This window comes from Lontra canadensis, unplaced genomic scaffold, assembly GCF_010015895.1.
Source record: "Lontra canadensis isolate GAN:19392208 unplaced genomic scaffold, GSC_riverotter_1.0 scaffold34, whole genome shotgun sequence".
Classification (NCBI taxonomy): domain Eukaryota; kingdom Metazoa; phylum Chordata; class Mammalia; order Carnivora; family Mustelidae; genus Lontra; species Lontra canadensis.
In genome coordinates, this window is record NW_022631028.1 from 279510 (window position 1) to 299021 (window position 19512).

The 19512-nt window shown below is 42.6% G+C and overlaps 1 protein-coding gene across 27 annotated transcripts in view; it reads right to left on the reverse strand.

Moving 5' to 3' along the window:
* CADPS (calcium dependent secretion activator) overlaps nt 1-19512 on the reverse strand; it is a 467297-nt gene that overhangs the window by 250757 nt on the left and 197028 nt on the right. For all 27 annotated transcript variants that reach the window (XM_032867304.1, XM_032867302.1, XM_032867301.1 and 24 more), the window contains exon 4: nt 6638-6718. In XM_032867304.1, coding sequence (XP_032723195.1) covers nt 6638-6718 — 81 coding nt within the window. The remainder of the gene's footprint in view (nt 1-6637; nt 6719-19512) is intronic.

Here is a 19512-nt window from a genome sequence, read left to right on the forward strand (position 1 = left end):
AGGTGGGCATGCATCACTATAAATTTTTCTCTTAGAGCTACTTTTGCTGTGTTCCACAATGTTGGACCATTGTGCTTCCATTTTTATTTGTTTCAAGGTATTTTTAAATTTCCTCATTGACCCACTGGTTGTTTTGTAGCATGTTGTTTAGCCTCCATGTGTTTGTGATTCTGTGTTTTTTGTAGTGTTTTTTTTTTTATAGTTTTCTTGTAGTTGATCTCTAGTTTTGTATCATTGTCCGAAAAGATACTTGATCTGATTTCAATCTCAAACTTACTGAGATGTGTTTTGTGGCCAAACATACTATCTCTCCTGGAAAATATTCCATGTACCCTTGAGAAAAATGTATATTCTGCTGTTCTGATTGGAACACTTTGTATGTATCGATAAAGTCCATCTGATCTAAGGTATTTTTTAAGGCCAATGTTTCCTCATTGGTTCTCTGTCTGGATGATCTCTCCACTGAGGTAAGTGGGCTGTTAAAGTCTCCTCCTATTATTCTTATTACTATCTGTTTCTCCCTTTATGTCTGTTAATGCTTCTTTTATGTATTTAGGAGCTTCTGTGTTGGGTACATAAATATTTATAAGTGTTATATGTTCTCTTGTTGTACTGAGCCCATTATTATGATGTAATGCCCTTTTTTGTCTCTTGTTATAGTCTTTTTTTAAAGTCAGATTTGTGTGATATAATTATTGCTACACCAACTTTTCTTTAATGTGAAATACTTTTTCTGTTCCTTCATTTTCAGTCTGTGTTTGTGTTTAGATCTGAAATGAGTCTCTGGTGGGCAGCATACAGATGGGTCTTGTTTGTTTGTTTTTTAATCCATTGAGCTACTATATGTCTTTTGATTAGAACATTTAGTCCATTTACATTTAAAGTAATTACTGATAGATATGTTTATTGCCATTTTGTTGATTATTTTCTGGTTGTTTTTGTAGCTTTTCTCTCTTCCTGTCTTCTTCTCTTGCTCTCTTCTCTTGTGATTTGGTGACTTTCCTTATTGTTATGCCTGTATTCTTTCTCTTTATTTTTTTGTGTATCTATTACACGTATTTGGTTTGTGATTATTATGAGGCTTATGTATAACATCCTACATATATGGCACTCTATTTTAAACTGATGTTTGCTGAAGTTCAAGTATATTCTTAAAGTAGAACATCTCTATCCCTCCCTCATTTTGTTTTTGACATCATACTTCACATCTTACTATTTTGTGTATCTCTTGAATAATTATTATAGGTCTGGATGATCTTATTACTTCTATCTTATTTTTTAACTTTTTTTTTTAAGATTTTATTTATTTATTTGACAGAGATCACAAGCAGGCAGAGAGAGAGGGAGTAAGCAGGCTCCCCGCTGAGCAGAGAGCCCGATGTGGGGCTCAATCCCAGGACCCTGAGATCATGACCTGAGCCGAAGGCAGAGGCTTAACCCACTGAGCCACCCAGGCTCCCCATTACTTCTATCTTTTAACCTTCATACTAGCTATGTAGGTGGTTCATCTACTACCTGGGTTATATGTTTACTTTGCCAGTGAGATTTTTTTCTTTCATAATTTTTTTACTTCTAGTTATGAACTTTCTTTTCCATTTAAAGAAATCCCTTTAACACTGCTTGTAAGGCTGGTTTGGTATTGATGAACTCCTTCAGCTTTTGCATGTCTGGGAAACTCCTTGTCTTCAGTTCTGAGTAATAATCATATTGGGTGGAGTATTCTTGGTTATAAGTTTTTTCCTTTCAGCACTTTGAGTATATCATACCTCTCCTTGGTCTGCAAAATTTCTGCTAAAAAAAAAAATCAGCTATAGTCTTATGGGGGTTCCTTTGTATGTAACGACTTGTTTTTCTCTTGATGATTTTAAGATTCTCTCTTTAACTGTTAACACTTTGAGTATAATGTGTTTTGGTGTGTGTTCCTTTGGGTCCATCTTAGTTGGGGCTTTCTGTGATTTCTGGACCCGGATGCATGTTTCCTTTGTCAGGTTAGGGAAGTTTTCAGCCATTATTTCTTCAAATAGGTTTTATGTTCCTTTCTTTCTCACTTTTCCTTCTGAGACTCCATAGTATGAATGTTAGTACATTTGGTGTTATCTTGGAGGTCTCTAAACTATCCTAATTTTTAAAATTCTTTTTTTCTTTTTGCTGTTCTGATTGGGTGATTTGTATATCATATCTTTCAGGTCATTGATCCATCCTTCTGCATCATCTAATCTGCTGTTGAGCCCCTTTGGTATATTTTTCATTTCAGGTATTATGTTCATCAGCTCTTCTCTTTTTTATATTTTCTATCTGTTGAAGTTCTCACTGTGTTCAACTATTCTTCTCCTAAGTTGGGTGAGCATATTTATGACCATTACTTTGAACTCTTTATCTGGTGGATTGCTTATCTCCATTTAGTTCTTTTTCTAAGGTTTTGTCTTGTTCTTTCATTTGGAACATATTCTTCTGTCTCCTCACTATGCCTAATTTTCTATTTATTTCTATCTATTAGATTGATTAGTCTCCCAGTCTTGAAAGAGTGGCTTTATGCAGGATGTGTCATGTGGGGCCCAGTAATGCAAACTCCCCTAGTCACCTGAGTGAAGCACCCAGTGGTGTCCCTAGTGGGGGCTACATATACTCTCCTGTGGTGGCTGGGTAACAATGTACTGTTCTGCAGGGCTGGCCCCATCCCCTCTGGCTGCAAGGCCTGGCTGTGTACTACCGGTATGCTGATGGGTAGGGTTATTGTCCTTTTGGCTGAGAGGCCCTGTTGAGGTACAGGATTGTACAGAGCTCTCAGTGGGGGCACATCCCCTGAAATTGCAGTTTAAAGGGAGGACTCCACAGTGGTGTCTACCAGCATCGGGATAAGCACAGCAGAATGAAATAGGAAAATTGGCTGTAGCCAGTGTCTCAGTCTCCACGGAGAGGCTCAGCTGTCTCCTGCCTCACTGGCTGACATTCTAAGATTAGTAAGTGGATCTCCTTCACCTGTGGTCTATGTGCTTTTCAATCTCTTTTTTTTGGTACTGGTTTCTGGGTAGGTGAGTCTGTGTTTAAGCCCTCTGATAGCAGTTTTGTTTTTTCTACAGTTCTATAGTTTTCCTGAGTGCATTCCCTGTTAGTTTTTAAAGCCTGGTATTTTGGGGACTGATCTGTGTAGGATCTAATGGTTGAAGTTTTTGATGTGAAGCTCAAATCTCTTGCTCCTCAGCAGTAATTCCTATATTTCTGAGATCCTTCTGATTGGAATGGGATGCTGCATCTGGAGTGTGGTTTCTTCCTTAATGAGACTGTGTCTCTGCCACTTCTACCCATTTCAGTGCCATCCCTTGCTGTGGAGACCCTGCTTATCCAGTTTCTAGGCCTCCTTCAGAGGGGACAATTCCACATGCAGTTGTAGATTTGTTGTGTCTGTGGGAGGAGGTGAGCTCAGGATCTTCCTACGCCGCCATCTTGCCTGTCCCCTATCCAGGAATTTCTGGTTATGATATTTACAGAAGCTGATGTTCAGCCATATGGGTTGAACTGCACACTCTCCCTAAAATTCACTGTGATGTTAGAAATAGAAAAATCAGGGTTTGCTAAAAGAAGATAAGCTGGGGTGCTTTGTTTCAATATCCCTTCATGACCTAGCCAATATCTAAAATCTTGATATTTCGTTCAATTTTTAGCAGACATGTCTCAATTTTCCTTCCTATTAGCCAGGCTGGCTTAGGCAAAGAGAATTTATTTGTCTCAGAACCGAACTAAACAGGGAAAAGCAGTTACACAGCGTAGGCTCAAGAATAAGTGCAGTCAGGGACTTGAACATCCTGAGTATCTTGGTATATTTCCTGTCTCTGTCTCTCTTTGTATGTTGACTTCATTCTTTTATCTTCTTTGCCCTACATGGAAGAATTAAACACAACTGCAGACTTCTTTCTAGCATGAGAAGACACAGCTGTTGGCCCACCGTCTACAGGTCCCAGGGCAGTAATTCATTGGTTTAGTTACATCAGGCATCCATTTCTAGACCAATCACCTGTGGTAGGGCAGGCTGGAAACTGTGACTGGTTTCATGTGGGTAAAGAGCACACTTCTAGGACTAACTATTGTGGCAAGGAGACCACTGGCATGAATAAACAATGAAGAAAAAGAGAGTTCATTTCTACAAGAACAGGAGATAGTGATGGGCAGACTCTTTCACAGAAATCCTCAATACCCTAAATGTTTGGAGAATTCTCCATACACTTGGAAATTACTCTCCATTCTCTAAAATTAATGACCAGGATTCACTCTAATTGGCTATTTCATTGTCTAAGAAAGCCCAGTTCTAAGTTGTCAATAATATCCTACTTGGTATCAGAATACCTAGTGGTATGGGCTGGGGGAGAGAGTTTTTTGGTCTACTATTGTTCAAAGATGAACAATATGGCTCACTATATAACAGTTGTTCATTCATGGTCTTTTAAAAAATTGAGATTAGCCTACACCAGTTTCTTAAATTATCATGTGAAGCCTCAAAGAAAACAACTAAAATAAAGGAGCCACAAACTTGTGTTTGAAGTGTGTGTGGAGTGTGTATGTGTGTGTGTGATTTTCTTCAAATAGAATGAATACTTATTAGTTGGGGATATAAAAGTTGCCTAAAGGCAGAGAATGGACCTAATGACCTCTATTTTCTGGATAATCTGCTGAGGAGACACTTAGTTTAGTTAGTAAATTCTGAAGCCTTATTGATGTTTTTTTCCCTTGTTAAGCAGGATTTCTCAAACATAAAAGCCTTTTACGCTACCTTTTGGCAAATCCATGCATATTATTTTTAGCCAACAGACTGACTCTACTATAAACTTCAAAGATGTCCAAAAACAAGATGCAAAATATTTCAATAATGCTGCTTAAGCACAAATGGAGATTTTCAAGCTTTTTTGGAATCTCTTTTTGGTTTCTCTTCTAGTGGAAGTCTTTCCCACATGTCCATGTCCTGACACACTTCTTTCCATGCAGAGAAAGGTTGGATGGCAAATTCTGCTAACTGCCCATCCTCCCTACCACCTCCCACAGCTCCCTACCCTCATAGGCACACATGTCCTGTGGTTACCATAGGAACTAGTAGGATCTAATTATTTAAAATTCTGATATTTTTTTCTCCATGGATTTTTGCATTAATTTTGATTAAAAATATTTCATTAAAATGTTATTTATCTTGCTTGCTACATTTTTGGCCCCTCGCTTTTATATTTTGCACCTTATGTAAACATCTTACCCTTCTCTCAGGCCTCATATCTAGACAGACTTAAGAGTCTAGTGCAGTGTCTTAACTTGTATCTAGCATGCTCAGTCTTGATTTTCCCACCTCTAAATCAAAAATGATAACTGAAATATTCTTATAGGGCTATTAGAAGGATTAAATGAGATCGTACATGTAAAGCACTTAGAGTGCGTGAAATGGAATCAGTATTCAGTGAATATGACTGCGTTACTACTGTCAATAATAACACAAGTGACAGCAAAAGCAGTAATAGTAGATAACACTTAGGTTCAGTCATCAATAATCAGACATAATCCCAACTCTAGAGAAATTTTTCTACTGGGAGGCTCAGACACATAAAAATATAGTCACTGTTCAATAAATTATTATACTAAAGGTTTATATGTGGTATGAAGAAGGCATGAGAGTGAGGGGAACCAGCTAAGTTTTTAGAGAAGGGGTTTTAAGTTGAGTACCAAAGGCTGAGTAAGAGGGTGTGCTAAATGGAGAAGATAAGAAAGATCACTCTAGTGGGTACAAAGTCACTGAGGCTGGAAAAGTCCTGCTGGACTCTTCAGAGGGAGACATTCTCTGTAGCTGGAATGGGGAATTTTGGTAGCAAAGTTGTGGGAGGTGAGTGAGTAAGAAAGGATCTAGTCTGTGGATTAAGAGCCTGGAATGTCATTCTGAAGAGGTTTGATTTCATTCTGGGGACAGTGGAGGATTCTGCTGAAGGATTTTGAGGCTCTCTTTTTGAGATGTTCATGCATGAGGCTTAGGAAGGCAACTGTGTGAAGGACAGACAGTCAAGGGCAGGAGTGGAGCCAGGGATTCCCACTAGTAGGCTACTCTCAGATCCCGGCGATGAGGATGAGGGCCTGAATCAAAGTCCCAGCAGTAGTACTAGAAAGCATTCAAGGGATCTGACCCACGTTTCAGAGGCAGAATCAATGACCTGGGTGGCTGACTGAGTGTGGAGTGCTATGGGGAGAAAAGAGAAACTGAGAATGCCTAGGAGGTCCCATCCATAGTAACCAATGGAGGACACGTGAACAGGAGCCAATGTAGGTAAGTATGTATGGCGGGAAGAAGAAGATAAGGAGCTCGATTTTGAACACATTTAACTAGAAATGCAGGGGAATATCCAAGAGGACATGCTCAATAGACAGTTGGAAATATTGGGGGGAAGGGGAGGCTGGAGTTTGTATGTTGACTGGAGCATGGGGAAATATATGTGCCATCTCTGGGAGAGCTGCCCAGAGAAAGGAGGGTTGAGGGTCTAATCATATGATTATCTCCATCTTTCTTCCTCTTTGCTTCTCCGTTTTTATCTGTCTGTGGACCTTAATAATCAGTGTGCTTCCCGTGTGGGTCTTTGGCCTGGTCCCCCAGCAAATGTCCCCAAAGATTCTTTACCCTGGCTATTTGGTCCGCCATTTGGAGACGTCCGTCCAGCTCTCGTCTGATCTGGGCTGCTTGCTCATCCGGATTGTCCAGCTGCACAAAAGCACAAATATAGACTTTCAGTTCAGATCAAAAAAACCAATAAACTCATGACTTTGCATTTTACATGCCCCAATCTCTGCCCCCATAGACATATTTCACTAAATGTTAAGAATCTCTTAACAGACAAATCCAATTGGACGGAAATCTTAAGTTTAAATCCTATCATGTGGTAGGCCGTTGCTAGGAAAGACATTTGAATGAACTTGCACAAGAATCACTTTGGAACTGTTAGGCAGGGGTGCGTCTAATGAGGGCCCAATATAGCACCTCTATCTTGGCCCAATGAAGAATGTGTTTACATGACAGACCTACATGGAAGGAGCCAGTAATATAACTGTTAGAAATGAGTGGAATAGACATGGTCCTTATCCATAGTGCCTACATGGCATATATCTTACAGCTATCCCACCCCTAGACCATGGAGATTAATCAATCATCATATTCCTTCTCACTGAGCCCTAAGACTTTCTCAGCCAGTACTCCAGATGCCCACTACCACTGAATTGGTGTTGACATCTAAGTTGAAATCTATCTTTGTCTTCCCTGTAGTTAGAGCTCTTAGGAGTAAAAATCATCATATCCAAGCATAGATAAACGTGGATAACTCCATTAACTTCTCTGGTTTTCTCATCTATAGAATGAAGGGGTTGGTTACATAATATCCATGCTTACCACATCATTGAAAGAGACTGGCAAACATTTCTGTAAAGGGCCATGTAATTATTACTTTTGGCTTTGAGGGCAATGAGATCTCTGTTGCAATGACTCAATTCTTCCAATCCAATGTGAAAACAGACATAGAAAATATGTAAATGAATGAGCATTTCTGTGTTCCAATAAAATTTTATGTGCAACAACATGGGGCAGGCTGTTGTTACTGATCCCTGCTCTATGAATTAAGTTTATCTCTTTATTTCCAAGCAAGTCTGTTGTTATCCTTCAAACTGTAATTAAGTTTGTTTTGTTCAGTAATTTGATTGATTTTATTTGTAGAAAAGTTTAACAAATAGGGAACAGTGGCATTCAAATAGAATGGACTTTATTCCTCTTTATAGCGCATATTAACTCACAACAAAAGATAGCTTAAGAAGTATCTGAGTTTTCTAACTCCCTTTCCTTTAACAGCCATTTTTATTTAGAAATTTGAAAATGAAAACCCAGGCCCAGAGGCGCCTGGGTGGCCCAGTCAGTTAAGTGTCCGACTCTTGATTTTGGCTCAGGTCATGATCTCAGGGTCATGAGACTGATCCCCACTGAGGGCTGTTCACTCAGCAGGGAGCCTGCTTGAGATTCTCTCTCTCCCTCTGCCCCCTCCCCTCTAAAATAAAATAAAATAAAATAAATAAAGGCAAAACAAAACAAAAACCCCACCCAGATCCATGCTTTAAAAAAAAAAAAAAGAATCTCATCTATGGTACAAAATAAGTTCTCTTTAATATGATATAAACAGGAACACTAAAAAATTTATGGTTGTAATTTTGAAGCACTGTCAATGGTCTTTTTTTAAAGATTTACTTATTTATGAGAGAGAACAAGAGAGAGAGAAATTTGAGCAGGGGAGGGGCAGAGGGAGAGAGAGGGAGAGAATCTCAAGTATACGCCCCACTGAGCATGGACTCAGTTGTTGGCTCTTGGTTTCACTCGGGTCATCACCTCACAACGCGGAGATCATGACCTGAGCTGAAACCAAGAGTCAGAGGCTTAATCGATTAAGTCACTCAGGTGCCCCTTGTTTTATAAAACACATAAAAAAATCCATCTAGCTTTGCACTGTGCATTTTTAGCACCTGATTTAATTCAGGAGTTGTCTTATCTTCTCCTTTTCACAGTTTGGAGGGGCAGGACTGTTTCCTAGATCATAAAGACTGGATTGCAACTTTTGGCCATATATTCTAAGGTAGCACTTCCCAAAGAGTTCTGCTGAACAACAATCTTATTAAATACTCCAGAAGAAAGGGTTCCAGAACTATGGTCAGTTGAGTCTCAAAAATGGTGTATCAAAATGCATAACGTCTCTGAGAAGTTCTGCGGTAAGGAAGTCTGCTAGACTTTGATCAACTTAATTATTCTCTAATTTAAACTGAAATTTTAATTTTTTTTGCACAATACTATGCCCAGAGAATGAGGCAGAAATCCTGTTCTACATACATATAAAGAAAACCACCCAAAAACAGTTACACTGCTACCCAGGGGTCCATCCATCACAAGCTTCCCCATAGGCGCACATGAGAAACACAGTAGCCCCCATGCTGTTTTTAAGTGCCAACAAGCTGTCTTCATTCTACTCCCTTGGAAACCCAAGACTTCTTTAGCTCCAGGTGCCAATCCACTGGGAACACTCAGAAGTGTCTTGTTCAAAATACATAAGCAAACGAAACGTCTGACTTCCTCCTAAGAAGCGGCAAAATGATTAGGTTAGGGGCTAAAGTTCGGAATTCTGTCAGAAGATACAGTGTTCACAGAGATTAAAACTGAAAAGAGAAAACACAGCCCAACAGAACCGTCCCCATTACTAAGTTTTATGGAGGCATCTGGCCTCATTGGACGGAGCTAGAGATAGCAGATAATGCCGGCAAAGAAGACGAGTAGGCTAGGTCTACACTATGCTTCATTCATTAGTTCATGCATTCTCTCGTTTACTCATTCACTTATCAGATTTTTATGGAATGTCTTGATATGCCAAGACAGTGGAATACAGAAAGGAATAAGACAGACTTAGTCACTGCCTCCATGGAGCTTAAATCTAGCAAGAACAGAGAAGGTTATTTGAACATTTGGGGCACAAAAGAGAGGGGACTAGGATTTATTGATGCCTATGGCAAGCCTGGGTATCCTATGAACTGTATTTCAGTCTTTTCTCAAAGGGTCTCAAGAACTAGATTCTTCCAGGAAAAGGACTCTGGGGTCAGGAAATGCTGCTCCCTCCTGGAAACTTATAATACATATTAGCATGATTATGGTTCTGAACAGTTCTAGAATTAATAAGCCTATTGAACTGCATTTAATTTTGTTTTTTAAGCAATTATTTCACTGAAGAATATCCCACAGGGCAGTTTGGGAAATTTCACATGTGAAACAGCTTTATGCAGTAGGCTACCATTATCATGCCCATTTTACAGATGAAGAAACTGAGTCTCAGTAAGGTTCAGGAATTTGCTGTAGTTCACACAGCTGGTAAAGTGGTATGACCCATTAGAAATGGAGTCTGGCCTGTCTCACAATGAAGCTCTTTTTCTCTGCCATTATGTTGGCTTCTTTCTTTAGTGCCTTGTTTGCTTTCCTAACTGGTTCTGACAATTAACTAACTCAGTGCCCTCACTTTGTTCCTGGTATACAGGGGACAGTTTAACACATCGAGCCACCCCTAGGGGGCAGAGAAATGTCTACCCTCCTTCACCTGTCATGACTGGCTGATGTCTTCTGGGGATGCCATAGCAGGACCACAGCCCTCCCCAAGAAATGAGAGCAATGAGCATGTCCTTATCCTGGCTCTGCCCTTTAGTAGCTGTGTGACCTTAAGCAAGTTACTTAACCTCTCTGCGTTCCAGGTCTCTTCCTCTGAATAATCAGTGTAATAAACTGACCCAAGGCTATTATGAGAATTCAACGAGACACCGGGTGTAAAGTGCTCAGCCCAGTTCTTGGCACACAGTTTCCTGAACAAACCCTCCAGAAATGGTGGTTGCTGTTTGTGTTATCAACAAGCCCATGATAGCTGTACTTCTCACATGGGCCACAGTGGGGCGTCCAAGATTCAGACGAGAATGTGGCCGATGGGGACCAGGTCCCTCTGCAGTGTGGATGTGGGGGTCCTGCTCTACAGTCTGTGTATGAGAAAGGAAGGGATCGGGGGCTCCCATCTCTTGATAAATTTCCTTGGCTTCCCACTGTCATCAACATTCTCCGGGGTCAAGTCCCTTTGCTGTTAGACTTTAATTAGAAGGAGTGACCAGAAGGTCGATGCAGCTGCCTGACAGCTAACCATCTAACAGAGGATTCTGAAAAAAGGAAATGCAACCGAAGCTCTCTCAAACAGCCTGGCATGATAGAGAGGGCCATCCTCAATCGAGGAGCTTGACAGCCCCACTGTAGGAAATCCAAAAATATAAAGAGGAATCAAGTAATTACTGTTTCAAGTGCTGGAAAGAAAAAGCCAGAGAGTGAACTTCCATGGAAACGAGGTTCTGTTTACTGCACCGGCCTTTTCCAGCAAGGAAAGGAAAGATCAGCTGGCAAACCAGGCCAAGGGCAAACCTTTCCGTTGACAGCTCATTAGGGTTAAAATATGTACATGTGCATGAAGGCTCTTTACCTAATTAGACAAATAATCTTCCTACTAGCAGAGGTCAAGCAGAGGCAGAGTGGTGGTTGTCATGATTTGCCTGCCAAACAAAGGGACTATTTCGCTGTGCTCTTCTCTCAAAGTGATGGGGAGCCGAGCTCGGCACAGCCCCGTGTTGACAGGTATCACCTAAGCTATCAGTTCCAGCCCATCCCGGGGCTTGGGATTCTCTCCAGCTCATGGTTGTACCCCTTTAGACCATGCAGAGGCAAGATCTCAGACCAGCATTGCTGTTGGCCTAGTGCATACCTGCAGAAACACCATGCAGCAGGGGAACCAGGCCTGAGAATAGGGCAGAGGGGACTCTGTGCCCAGCTATCCTGCTGGTTCCGTGACCTTGTCATGTTTCTCAACCTGTGAGGCCAGGTTCCTCAACTGACCAGGGGGGATCACTTTGACCTTGCAAAGCTACTGAAAGGACTAAATGAGACAGCATGTGACATGTTTCAAGGGAAGTCAGGCCCACCTGGGTCCAAATCCTGGCTTTGCAATTTCCTTCTTCAAAGGGATTGAACAAGTGACAGAACCTAAGCCTCAGTTTCCTGGGATGACATAAGATACCTACCCCTGTGTGTTCTTAGGATTCACTGAGAGGATATGCATGCAAAGCACCTAGCACGATGCTGGCACATAGTAGGTCCTATAGTTTAGAAAACAGTTTCTAGAATTATCCCGATTCTAGGGTGGGCACTCATCAGATGTCAACTCCCCTCCCTGCCATTTTTAATTTATGATGGAAACTAGACCCAGGAACGGGGGAGCCCTGGAGTGGACAAGAGGAGCCCTTGTTCTGGTCCTCGATTTGCCCTTAGCTGGGAGACCTGGGGGCAATGTCATGACCTCTCTATCCATAGTCCCCCCACCCAAGAAATGATGAGCCCTCTCTATTAGGTCCCAGGAGTCTCTGCAAAGTCTAGACAAGCATTTCTCAAGGGTCTATTCTGGAGATACTGGTCCTGCAGCGAAAGGGGGTGGCAGTTAGAGCTGGCTCTCCCTCTCCTTCCTGGAGAGCTTCAAGACACATAGGTGAGAAGACAAACTCGTGTGGCCCTACATCTCCCAAACCTACCTGATCCTGTGTGTGACACGTTTGTGTAGCACATCTTGGGATATGCTCACCTAGGCAATTCTCCTGTGTGCTGCATTTTTCTCATATCCATGGACACATTCAGTTTTTTATAGGGAGGAGAAAGGGAGGGAGCAAGCCCACTGAGTAAATGGAGCTATAGATCAGCTTAAGAGGGACCCTGCTGGGAACACTCTCCAGGGGGACAGAGAAATTGTCACTGGGCCCAGACTTGGGATCTCCTCATTAGCCTGAGGCTCTGGAGGATCAGGCGGCACAGAAGACGTCCTTGGGCACCAGACTTCCCTAGGATGCCTGATTTCTTTAGGCTCACACATTATGAATATGGGGGCAAGTTCAACTTTGGACTCTTCCAAACTCATCATTCTTATTGCTGCACAGCAGGCGCCAGTCAAGCAAGAAGCAGGCATGATTCAAATATGCAGAAAATTTAAACAGAAACAGATTACTTTATGCACTATTTGAATAATTGCTCTACTTTCTGGAAAAATCTACAGTGCTCAGCCTCAGAAGGAATGTAGCAACTTCAGCCTCAGGAACACAATGAAAATGATCCAGAAGTGTGGCAGCAAGTAACATTCGAGACCACGTAGTCAGCTCAAGCCGGGCGTTGGCCCTGCGGAACTCCGTTGCCTGTCGGACACCACGTTCCCCCACACCCTCCAGGACACGACACTGGGCTCCTTGCAGATGCCCTTGGAAGGGTTTGTTTTCTCCTTCTGCCAGGCAATGGCACACACTGTTTCTCACACCTGGAACATCCCCCCTTGTCTCCTCCTTGATGCATAACCAGTTCCTATTCTTCATCCTAGGCTTTGCTGCAAACTCTTCTCTGACCCTCCACAGTAGGTTGAGTTTCTCCTGCCAAGCTCTCCTAGCACCATCCACCACTCCTCTTCTTAGTACTTTTCACAGCTGTAATTTTACATGCACTTATGTGATTATTTGATGTTTACCTACAGCACTGTTAAGGTCCATGAGGGCAGGGATGCGTGTGGTTTTTGCTTCTCTCTGTGTTCCCAGCACCTAGCACAGCGCTGAACACATAGTGGGCTCTGATAATTGCCTGACCGACTAAAGGACCGAGTTAGTTAACTGTGACCCAAAGAGGGAAAGTGACCTGCCCACGGTCACACAATAATCAGTGAGAGGGTTGGGACCAGTTTCCCCACCTGCTAACTTCCAGCTTGCTATGTTTTGCTGCTTAGTGACTGTGTTCTGGGAAGGGCCATTCTCTGCAGAGGTAGGTAAAGACTGACTTTTGCTGGCATGTCACCAGTTACATTCCCGATAAAGCCTTCTTAATTGTGGCCTCTGGGGGCTTGAGGCAGGTATGCCGGTCAGGAGCAGCAGTGCAGGCCACCTGCTGACCTGGGTTCATTGGGTCTGTTTTCCTGGTTCCTCTCCACTTCCAAGCCTGGCCTCTCGGTTCCCAGGGATTAGTGTCTGGGAAGGAGGCTCCCGAAAGCTACTGCAGAGGAGAGCAGAGGCACTTCCCTGTAAAGCACTGCTATGAGCTGGCACGGTCCTCCTTTCCTGCACAGCCCTATGTGCTTTCTCCTCCTTCACAGACAAACTGCTCCAGCAAATGCGGCTCTCCTGGCATGCTGCAGTCTGGAAAGTTACAGCCAGGACAGCGTCAGTTTCCCTCCAGGGGATGTGGGTGTCCAAGCTCCTGTCTCAAGAATGGACTGATGTTTGCACTGTGACTACATCACAGCGTTCAGCACCTGGCCGCCGCCTCCAAACTTCTTCCCTGCCCACCTGTCCCCGCTTTGTCCCCATCTGGTGATGCTGTATGATGTGGTCGGCAATGGTTGCTCTCCCCCTCTACTAAGCAGCTTCAAATCCTTGCCTCTCTCCTTTGAGGCCAAGTGGTACTGAGCAAGTTATGAGATCTCTTGGAGCCTGAACTTCTCATTTTTTTGAACTCCCTTAACTCTTAAGAGGGGAATAATAATGATAAAACCTACCGCATGGACTGGCGAGAGGTTAAAAGAGATGGTATGTGGACGCCCCTTAGCAGAGTGCCTGGCAGGCCTTCACTTTCAGTAAATCTCAGCAGCTCTTAGTACTTGACATTCTGCCGCCTGCATATCTCATCCTCACACAATTTCTGATCCTAATAACACTTAAAAGGGGGCAGAACAGGTTTTCCCTGTTTTGAAGAAGGAAACCAAGTTTCAAAAGATTAAGTAGTTTGCCAGTAGTTTCAGAGATAATTAGCCCTTCACAGAGGAGTTAGGCCTTAGAAAGTAGAGCATGGATTTCAGAATTGGAGAACCTTAAGATCAAACCCAGCTTCTGTCATGTACACACTGTGTGACCAGGGCCAGGGCCCTCAACCTCTCTGAGCATCACTACCCGTAGCTTTAAAGTAATACCCTCTGAGGACAACGGTAATGATTATCATAATAGACGTTTTCACACGGTAGGGGTTCAACACATTGCAGGACTATTATTCTGGTTTTATTACTGGGGGAGGATCTCGCGCAGTCTACAGGCTTGCCTGTGATCTGCCTTTACTAGGGCTCTGTTCCAGGGCTATTTCTAGAGAAAACATGGAATTTGGTGTCCTGTGCATATGCAGTTCCATTCTGTTTTTATAAAAATCACCTAAGGAGATACTACCTTATTTGTTGAGGAGTTAAAATAAGACCATTAGTGTCTCTCTTTACCATGCCTTACTTCCTCTCTAAGAGAAGACCTTGAGTAGGTCAGAGTTCCCATCTGAGGGAGGTACTTCTTGATTGCAAAATGCAGGGTTGAACTCCCAGAGTTTGCCAGCCAGTAAGAACAGCCTCTGCATTTGAGTCACCAGTTTTATGTCTTTGCTGGCTTTTGGCAATGCAGTAAATATAACACAAGAGCTCCAAATGCAGTAATTCTCAGCGCAAGCAGCAAATAAATACATAAAAATACCCCAAACAGAAAACCAATCTTTTCCTTTATGATCCCGCAGGGTTCAACCAATCTCTTCCCATTCTCACCCAATCCTGGAATGACCTCCTCTCTCCTTTCCATTTCATTCTTTTTTTTTTTTTTTAAGATTTTATTTATTCATTTGACAGAGATCACAAGTAGGCAGAGAGGCAGGCAGAGAGAGAGGAAGGGAAGCAGGCTCCCTGCTGAGCAGAGAGCCAGATGTGGGGCTCGATCCCAGAACCCTGAGATCATGACCTGAGCCAAAGGCAGAGGCTTAACCCACTGAGGCACCCAGGCGCCCCTCTCCTTCCCATTTCAAATCTGACATGTCACTCAGGGTCTGGTTTCAGGCCCGCTTCCTGCAGGAAAGCCCTCCTTGAGCCTGGTATCAGCTTGGCTCTCTAGGCACCGGCAGCCAGCCCAGCACCTAAGCCTCCTATGTGTTCACAAGTCTCAGATCCCCTTTCCCCACCAGAAGAGCTATAGGGCACAGTCATCAGGGACACAGGAACTGGAAACAGTCAGATCTGGGCTCAAGCTTTGCTCTGCCACTTACCAGCACCGTGACACTGCACGATATATACTACTGTGTCTGTGGCCTCTTCTGCAGAGTGGGAGTCCTAACAGTAAGGATGCCAACAGCAGAGGCTTGTAATGAGAATGAAGAACAGTCCTCATAAAGCACTTAGCATGATCCTTTGGACAGGATGCAGGTCTACAGGTTCAAGGCTATAATTTAGTACTCTTGAGGCCAGATACTGGTTTTTATCCAGCATGAGGGACACAGCTGTGTTTTTTATGGATCATCTTAATAATCTTCACAGCTGGGGCTGGGAGATGGTCCAATTCACCTGCACTGCCCCGAGGACACAGGGAATTGAGTCATTCAAAGAAGACTGGGTACTGTCTTTCCAGGTGGGAGGGGGGCAGCTGAATCTCAGGGTATTTTCTGAAGCAGGCAGTTTTGCAAAGAGAGGATGCTTGGAACTAGGTTGGTTTATCCCACTGTACTTGTGCATCACCTTCTAAATATTTCTGGAATCCACCTATTCCGTTTATCCACATCCCCAGGCCAGGTTGCCATTGACTCTGTCCTGGGCTGCTGACCTATTCACCTGCATCCTTTCTGACATAGCAGTTCTCAATCCTGGCTGCACAGTGGGATCTCCTGCAAAAGATGGAAGGACATTCCAATATCCAGGCTGCAGCCAGACCAGCTAAATCAGACATTTGGGTTGGGCCCAGGCATTAGCATTTTTTTTTTTTTAATTTTCCTGTGATCCCAACGTGTAGCAAAAATTGAGAACTTCTACCAAAAACCAGTTTTTCTGAAACTATGGTGCACATGAGAATCAACCAGAGAACCTGTGAAAACAGAGCCATGGGGCTCATCCCCAGAGAGTTTTGATTCAGTGGGTTCAGGGCAAGACCCCAAAAGGTGTTCTTCTAACAGGGGCCTGGATGATGCTGATGCGGCAAATTATACTTTGAGAACAAAGGACTAAATCCACGCTCAGCAACTGGATCCTGCTCCTGCGTGACTTGTCAGTAATGCTTCATTTTCCTTGGCAGTAAGAGTCTGAGCTCCTTCTCGAAGCCTAGGGAGCTGGTGCCATCTGGTTCCTGCACAGCTCTCCAGCCTTATCTGCCAACACTGGATCTTGCCCTCCAGGCTCCAGTCATTCTGTGCTTCTTCTAGCTTCTCGAACATGACACATTCTTTCATGACCCTAGGCTGATGCACAAGCTTTCCCTTCCCTCCTTCTAGCCTTTGTGTGGCTAACCCAGGTTTGAACCCCCACACTGCTTCCTTAGGAGACTTTGGGACCCCAGGAAAGGTCACTTCCTCTAGGCTCCCACAGCATCCTGAATCTCTTCTCTTATTGCTTCCATCACATTTGCATTATTTACTCCCTGCTGTGTTCTCTGCAAGACTATAAAAGCCTCCAGGGCAGGGACCTTGTCTGTCTTATTCACTTTAAGATCTGCAGTGACTGATGCAAGGTAGGTAAGCTAGGAATATTTGCAGAACTACATCTGAGATAGAGCTAAAAATATCTACCGGGCTTTTTTGGATGAGTTTGTAAGATAAGTTTGTCCAGGCACTTAGTGTGGTTTCTGATGCTTCATAGGTGCTCAAATCATGGCCTAAAGGGAAATCTGAGTGCAAATGGTTTAGACTTATTAAACCCTTGTTGAACATATAACTGAAATTGAGTATTTAAGTGCAGAAAGGGCAAAGAATTAATTGACTAAAGTGTGAATAATTGAGGTGTGAACCAATGAAACTCTGGGAGCCTCAGTTTCCTCATCTGGAAACTGGGAATATTAATACTCAACTAGTCATTTAAAGCATGTTCACTAAATGTTTACTTTGTACAAAGGCATTGTGGTTTGAGCTGTGAGAGCAGAACAGACAGGGACCTTGCCCTCTGAGCTTATGGTCCACAGAACAGCTAACAATCATGAATCCTATGGCCTGGCCATACCACAGGTCTCATTCATTGCCTTGTTTAATCCTGAGATAAGAATTACTGTTATGATCCGGACGCCTGGGTGGATCAATGGGTTAAAGCCTCTGCTTTTGGCTCCGGTCATGATCCCAGAATCCTGGGATCGGGTCCGGCATCGGGCTCCTGCTCAGCGGGGAGCCTGCTTCCTCCTCTCTCCCTCTCTGCCTGCCTCTCTGCCTGCTTGTGACCTCTGTCTGTCAAATAAATTAAAAAAAAAAAAAAGAACTACTGTTATGATCAAGATCACTTCACAGACAAGGACACTGAGTCTCAGAGAGATGAAGGTAATATCTCAGAGAAGGGGTAGAGCTGGGGTATGAATTCATTTCTGTCTGAATCCAGAGTGTAAGTTTTTCAACAGTTCACTGTTGTAATGTTCAGTGGGGATACCTCTCAAAAAAGAAGGGTGGTTTTTCAAAATTGGCGAAATACTTCACAAATGTAAATTATTATTTTCCTAGTTGTTAGTCTTGAATTTAGTTTTTACTAATTTCTAAAATTCTGTTGAGGCAGCCAGTCTGATGGAAAATGGTCACTTTCTCAAAATGAGCCCTGGGAGATATCGACGTAAATATTACGGGAAATAAAAATGCTTTTCTGTACTGTTAAATAATTTTGATATCACATCACTGAGTCATGGTGAACAGCAATTTGTAACTGGCAAAAGTAATGTGCTCCACAGGAAATCCAGAAAACATCCAGCAATGTCTAAAATACCTCTATACACTAATAAAATTGAATGCTTTTGCTAAGAATGCCCACTCTCTAAGAGGAAGTGAATTTCATTTTCAAATATCGATAAGGCTGTATAAAAGTTATTCACAAGGACAAAGTGAAATTGAGTTTTCTGGCTTCTACAGTGATGGCTCTAGGGAACGTGTAGGTTCAAGCAGGTAAGTGTACGTGTGTGTGTGTATAACAGACATCTTGAGCAGTAGAAAACATTCAGAGCTATAAGTCATAGAGCAGTTCATGTCAATTAAAATCGAGGCAAAGCAGTATAACTTCTAGGGTACATGAGAACTGTCACATACACCTCTGTTTCTTTTGAGTGGCACGTCACAAATACAAGACGTGCTTAATTTCAAGTCCCAGGCTGATCATTACACAAGTACCTTGTAGAAATTGGGTCTATTCATAAGTCTACCCACATATATCATTATCTCATTTTGCCTGCCCTGAAGAGTGTGCCTCTGCTGGTGACACCATTGTTTAAAGCCAAAAATATTTATAAAAGGTGGGTTTCACCTTGATTAAGACCTGTCAAAGGAACAGTTAGTTCCTGGTGTCAAATCCATAATCAAGTAGATGAATTTTCTATTAGTTATTTAAAAAGTATTAGTGGGCAAGAGGAGGAGGCAGTATGAAAAAAAAAAAAAGAGTGAGGTCCCAAATTTTCCAACAGATGGGATAAAAGAAGCGATTTTAAAACATCAAATTACATTGTCTGAATTTATTAAATGCTTTCTGCTTATAAAATACAATGTCACGTGTTACAGATGAGCAAAGGCATTAGAATATCTATTCTGATATATGTGACAGTTCTTAATTTATTTGTGGGAATATATGAACACCTACTTTTGCCACATTCTATAAGTTGGAAATGGTGGGGGTGGGGGATTGGGAAGTAGAAGATTCTGTGTTTTTGATGAAGTTGGGGTCAGTAATTCCACGTCAACCACAAGCAGGGATAATCGTGTGTCATACTGAAAATATGATATTGAAAAAGTAAATTTAAAAAAAGGAATAGATTCATCCAGATACCTTAATTTATTCCTTGATAACAAATTAATCCTGAAATCTCAAAGGCTTAAGACAACAGTGTTTTTTTATTGCTTATTCTACACGTCCATGTGGATTATGGGGGACTCTGTTTCACAGAGTCACGCAGGGACCCAGGCAGATGGAAGCACCACCA